Source organism: Pistacia vera, unplaced genomic scaffold (genome assembly GCF_008641045.1).
Source record: "Pistacia vera cultivar Batoury unplaced genomic scaffold, PisVer_v2 Contig593, whole genome shotgun sequence".
In the NCBI taxonomy this organism is placed as follows: domain Eukaryota; kingdom Viridiplantae; phylum Streptophyta; class Magnoliopsida; order Sapindales; family Anacardiaceae; genus Pistacia; species Pistacia vera.
Genome location: NW_022196438.1, coordinates 305,080 through 311,704, shown reverse-complemented (window position 1 = coordinate 311,704; position 6,625 = coordinate 305,080). Strand labels below are relative to the sequence as shown.

General features: G+C 33.3%; 1 protein-coding gene across 1 annotated transcript; it reads right to left on the bottom strand.

Annotated features, from left to right (window-relative positions):
- Nucleotides 1-210: 210 nt before the first annotated feature.
- Nucleotides 211-2,803, bottom strand: LOC116110045 (protein SRG1-like). The gene is made up of 4 exons (XM_031396286.1): nucleotides 2,756-2,803; nucleotides 2,218-2,465; nucleotides 978-1,344; nucleotides 211-474 (listed from the first exon to the last, which is right to left on the bottom strand). The coding sequence occupies exons 1-4, from the start codon at nucleotides 2,801-2,803 to the stop codon at nucleotides 211-213; spliced, it is 927 nt and encodes a 308-aa protein (XP_031252146.1).
- Nucleotides 2,804-6,625: the final 3,822 nt, after the last annotated feature.

The following is a 6,625-nucleotide window of genomic DNA, read 5'->3' as shown; positions in this document are numbered from 1 at the left end:
ATGGATTATAATGACATTTACTGAAAATTAGAGATATGAAATCATCTTGTGTGAAACTTTGTTTAAATCTCAAATGGGTCTGTCCATAACAAACCAGCTTGAATTACACACTCAGCTACAATGAGATGATGTAGCATCAAACAGATAACCGATCATTTATTCACCAGCTTCTATAAATAAACTAAACATTAGGTTTTCCACATTGGTCACTCAACCACTCTTGTCCTCATTTTTAATCCTCAAGCCATCAAGGTATGATTTTCCCTGCAGTTCGCGGGAAAAGTATCCATTGTAGTAGTCTGCGACACTTATTCTCTTAAACAATGCCGGATTCTCTGGTGTTATGAGGCTCGGCGCTGGACCCATATCGCGGTTTGTATTTGGGCCGTACAATGTGGCAATTGAGAGCCTTTCTTTCGTAGAGTTTACAGTGGCCCGATGCTCAATACTAGGGTAAGCTCCATTGGTTACAATCTGCAAAATCCGAAACTCTAATTAAACAACATCTAAGTTATGCTCTTCATCTTTCGTGTCTCTATGTATATATACGAAAAATCTCTAGTAAGGATTGCCCCATATAATTATATTTTACATATAAAGATCTAACAGTGAATATGTTAAAAGAGTTAATATATTTATGCATTGAGATAGAATATAATAATAAAATCCCCCCGAGGTTTATAAAATAACAGATATCTCCCTACTGTTAAGCTAGCATGTAGGTGTTAAAATAAACAGACAGAAGGATTTAACAGTCAAGAGGATATTTATTAACTAATAACAGTATAAATTTTAACGGTTTAGTAACAATCCATTAACAGTAAGGGAATTTCTGTTGTTTCAAAAAACTCAGGATGATTTTATTATTATATCATACCCAAGGGGGATTAACGTCATTAAATCTATTTTAAACTTACACATCAAACCAAACCTCTCCCGTCTTGTTATGAACAATATTTCTTTGTGACGAGAATTACCTCTAAAACGTCTCCAATGTTGATGATAAAAGCACCTGGTAGGGGTTTAACAGGAACCCACATCTCATTTTTCCTGATTTGAAGACCATCCATCTCATTGAGCTGGAGGAGGATGGTAAGGCCGCCGCCATCGGAATGGGGATTGATGCCAATAGCAAGCTCTGGCTGTGGACATGGAGGATAGTAGTTCAATCTTATTCCCTGTCTCCCTTCTTCAAACAATTGTTTCATATAGTCATCTTCAATTCTCAGAGCTTTTCCCATTTGATTCAGGATTATAATGGCAAGATCATTTAGTTTTAGTGAGTAAGCATCCAATGTTTCTCTACATTTAAAAAAAAGATAAATCAAAGAAGTAGAGACTAGTCTTCAAAGATAAAAGGCTTAGAACAGTTGAGTAGCTAATGTATATTATATTCCATTGTACAAAAAGTGCTATCTGTTGAATATATGATTGAAGAGGAAACTACTTTTTTCCATGCAAATATTGGCTTAACGACACTTTACCACGCATAGGCTTTTAAAATATTATTTTACTATTTAAATCTATATTCCATTTCCGATTTTGACATCTTTGTGACCCCATATCACTACTATTCTTTTCCTCGATCTTCACTTACCAAAGCTCATCTAACCCTTCTAAAACCCTATTCTCGTCAACTCCGCCAATCGTCGACAATCAATCAATTAGGGTTTATACAGTCGCTCTTCATAAGTCAAATTCTGATTAATTCCAGTCACCAAAATCTAATCTTCCACTACCAAAAGACTCATCAGTCTTGCCTTTTTCGGAAGCCCTAAAAGCCTAGACTGAGTTTGCTCTCTATTCATTGTCGGAATATAAATTTGAATAGTAAAATGATATTTTTAAAGTCTGTGGGGGGAAAGTGTCATCGAACCATTATTTGGGTGGGAAAAAGTTGTTCACTCATGACTAAATTGCCATCTAATCATGATTATGACATTGTATTAGTTATCATATTTAATTAAATATAATATCCTAGCCGATGGTTTTCAATGGCACTAATACAATATAATTTTAATGGTTATCCGTCCAGATAATTTAACTTAAATTATGTTCACTACATATAAGATATAAATTATTAAACTGTGATCTAAATAGCTTTTAAACTGTAATTAATTCAAACATCAATATCAGAAACGTCACTATAATATTATATGATCACGAGCATAGCTGGAGAATCTTGACAAAGAAATAATTTGACAGAAAACAGAGTACCTGAAAGGGAGAGGGAGCGTGGGAATTAGGTGTGGCTTCCTCAAATGTAAAGGGAGGCTGGTCACAAAGAACATGTCTGCCCAGTCCAGCTTCTGCTCCTCAGACACAACAAACGCCTGTCCAAATCCCTCGATATCTCCTGCTTTTTGCCAATACTTCTTCTTCTCCTCCATTGGCAGATTTAAAAACTCCTGAGTCTCTATCTTCACTTTCTGCACCAGTGAACTGCTCACTCCATGGTTTATCAACTGCAAAACATTTCCACTCTTACAAATAGCACTTTTAGGTTTGTACAATGGAATATAATATATATTAGCTACTCAACTGTTCTAATCCTTTTATCTTTGAAGACTAGTCTCTACTTCTTTTATTTATCTTTTTTTTTTTTAAATGTAGAGAAACATTGGATGCTTACTCACTAGAACTAAAAGATCTTGCCATTATAATCGTGAACCAAATGGGAAAAGCTCTAAGAATTGAAGATGATTATATTAAACAATTGTTTGAAGAAGGGAGACAGGGAATAAGATTGAACTACTATCCTCCATGTCCACAGCCAGAGCTTGCTATTGGCATCAGTCCCCATTCCGATGGTGGCGGCCTTACCATCCTCCTCCAGCTCAATGAGATGGATGGCCTTCAAATTAGGAAAAATTAGATGTGGGTTCCTATTAAACCCCTACCAGGTGCTTTTATCATCAACATTGGAAACGTTTTAGAGGTAATGCTCATCACAAAGAAATATTGTTCATAGCAAGACGGGAGAGGTTTGGCTTGATGTGTNAATAATATGGCTATTTAGTTAACATTTTAAAACTTGATAGCCTTTTAATTAAATGTAAACTTCAAATGTCTTTTTAATAAACTCCCCCTGTTTGTATAAGCTCGAAAATCGAATGAAGCTGAATTATTTGTTTATGACTTTTTCGTAATTATAATTTAGGTTTATAAGTCAAAAAAAAAAAAAAAATCAAAAATAATTTTTGACTTTTTTTTTTTTTGAGCTCGCAGGCACAGTTTATAAATTATTTTCATTTAGTATATTATCAAATTATCCTTATTTTAAAATTCTATTATATAACCTTATTTATTATTTAATAAAACAATATAATATCCGTTTTAGTCATTTTAATTATATTTATAAGTCATATTTCACTAAACACATTAAATATTTATTAGTGACTAATAAATATTTTAATCGAACACATACTTATTTAAATTTTAAATACTTATAAACTTAAATTACCTTATAAATACTAACTGTTTATATATTAATTTTCAGAAGCTCGGAAAACAAACTCTACATTATACTTCTTTTCTTCAAACAGTGATGGATGAAGAAGAAGAAACCATCCTGCTTCATAGATAGACTAACAACATAAGGGGCTTTTCCTTTGACTCATTGGTCCATTGCTGACAACCTTAACTCTTTGAAAAATAAGGAATAAGAGGACAAACCAAACAAAAACAATTATAAATTGTTTTAATTTCTTATTATAAATATAAAAGATAATAAATCAATTTATAAAAATATATTAATTTCAGCAATTAGTAATATAAATTATTAACAACAAAATTATAACATTGCTACATCGTTATGTAACTTAATTGCAAACTCATCATAAGCAAAGAATCAATAATCAATTCATGTTTCTATGCCCTAAGTTGCACAAATATAAAGTTATAGGACCTTGAAACTTGATGAACATTTACATATATATAAATATAAAAGAAATACATACGTGGTTCCATAGTTTGAAGATTAAAAAATTGAATCTTGATTGAATCAAAAATAGGCAGTGTTTCTCTTCCTTTATTCCCTTTCTATAATTGCAAAAAACTCTTTTTGATGGAAAGAGAAAAATTTTAGCGTATATTGGAATAGAGAGAGGACCCACCTTTTATATTGTAGTTATTTTATTAACTGATGCAACCTTTCCATCAAAGGTTAAAGACCAATATGCCCTTCAATTAAATTAATAATTACTAAACCTTATATTATATTTAATTCACATGGACCACTTTATAAGAATTATAAATAATTCTAACATTCTCCCACTTGGTCCATGTGTCATAAAAATAAAACTTTACAGCTTAGTAATTAAACATAATGTGTACACAATAATAAATAATTAAAGGTCATATCTTAAATGGTCAAGATATAAACATTATAGAGTAGGAACCTATAAGGATCATGGCGGTCATATATTATTAAATCAACATATTCCCTTTCATGTATCACTTTACAAATTCTATACTCAAAACAATCTATAGTAATTCTTAATGGTCCAACAATTAATGCCCTTATCGAGGACAAATTTTGTCATCTTTATCATTTATGTATACAAAACAACATAATATAAAGAAACATACAACAGAATGACTTATATCAATCAGAAACAATACATCAAGAGCTCAGAGTGACTAAACATAAAGAGCTTTATGTACATAAAAACAACATAATGTCAAGGAACATATACAATACATTATAAATCAATCATGACGGGCAATAATACCCATCCTTTCAACGTGCTTACTAAAGGTCTTAGGTGATAGCCCTTTAGTCAGCGGATCCGCTATCATAAAATTGGTGCTAATATGCTCAATAGTCACTCTTTGTTTCTGAACTTCTTCTTTAACGGCAAAGTATTTTGATTTCATATGTTTAGCACCTTTTGAATATTTGTCGTTTTTAGAAAAGAAGACTGCTACGGCATTATCACAATAAATTTTCAGCGGCTTGGCAATACTATCGACAATCCCAAGTCCTGAAATAAAATTCTGCAGCCATAATCCCTGAATTGTGGCCTCAAAGCATGCCACAAACTTAGCCTCCATAGTGGAAGCAGCAATGACAGACTGCTCTGCACTTTTCCATGAAACTGCTCCCCCAGCTAACATAAATACATAGCCAAAAGTGGATTTCCTGGTGTCTAAACAACCAGCGAAATCTGAATTTGAATATCCAACTACCTCAAGATAATCGGATCTCTTATAGGTAAGCATATGATCCTTCGTCCCTTGTAAATATCTTAACACTTTCTTTACAGCTTGCCAATGATCCATTCCAGGATTACTTTGATATCTACCCAGCAAACCAACCGCCAAACTAATGTCAGGTCTGGTACATGTCTGAGCATACATTAAACTTCCAACAACTGATGTATAAGGAATATGCTCCATTTGCTTACATTCCAATTCAATCTGTGGGCATTGCTTAAGGCTCAACTTATCACCTTTCTGAATTGGAACTGGACTGGCAGAGCACTTATCCATTTTGTATCTCTCCAGAACTTTGTTGATATAAGCTTTTTGAGACAATCCCAACAATCCTTGTGATCTATCATGGATAATTTCAATTCCAATCACATAGGATGCCTTGCCCATATCCTTCATCTCAAAGTTCTTAGAGAGAAACTTCTTGGTTTCATACATCATGCCAAGATTATTAGTAGCAAGCAAAATGTCATCAACATACAGGACTAGAATTACAAATGCGCTCCCACTGACCTTCAGATATATACACCAATCAACAGTGTTTTCCTTAAATCCGAAAGTAGTAATGGTATCATTGAACTTGAGGTACCACTGTCTAGAAGCTTGTTTTAATCCGTATATAGATTTCTTTAATTTACACACCATGTGTTCCTTCCCTTCAATTGGAAAACTATCAGGTTGTTCCATATACACTTTTTCTTCTAAATCCCCATTCAAAAAGGCAGTTTTCACATCCATTTGATGAAGCTCTAGATCATAATGAGCTATCATTGCCATAATAATTCTAAATGAGTCCTTTGAGGACTGGCGAAAAAGTCTCGTTATAATCAACACCGTCTTTCTGAGTAAAACCTTTGGCAACAAGTCTGGCCTTGTACCATTCAATATTGCCATTAAAGTCACGCTTGGTCTTAAAGACCCATTTACACCCGATTGTTCTACAACCTTCAGGCAATACTATAAGATCCCAAACTTCATTGTATTCCATTGATTTTAACTCTTCTTTCACGGCATCTAACCAATTTACAGAATTATCACTTTTAAGGGCTTGTGGAAACGAAACTTGATCTGCTTCCATTCCTAAGTCAATTTCAGACTCTTGTAGATAAACCATATAATCACTAGAAATGGTATATCTCCTTTGTCTTTGAGATCTTCTTAATGCTATTTCTTGTGGTTTATTTACTACTTCATGTGGCTCACCAACCACAGGTTCATCGATTACTAAATTATCAGGTAGTGTTTGCTTAATTATTTGTTGTTCCTGATTGTTATCAGAACGTTTGACAACTATAGGAACCACAACCTCTATAGAAGTCATAGGCACAGGGACCTGTACCTTGACTTCTTGAATTTCCACTTTACGTGGTTCAACACTCCCACTGGTTTCACAATTCTCAATAAATCTTGC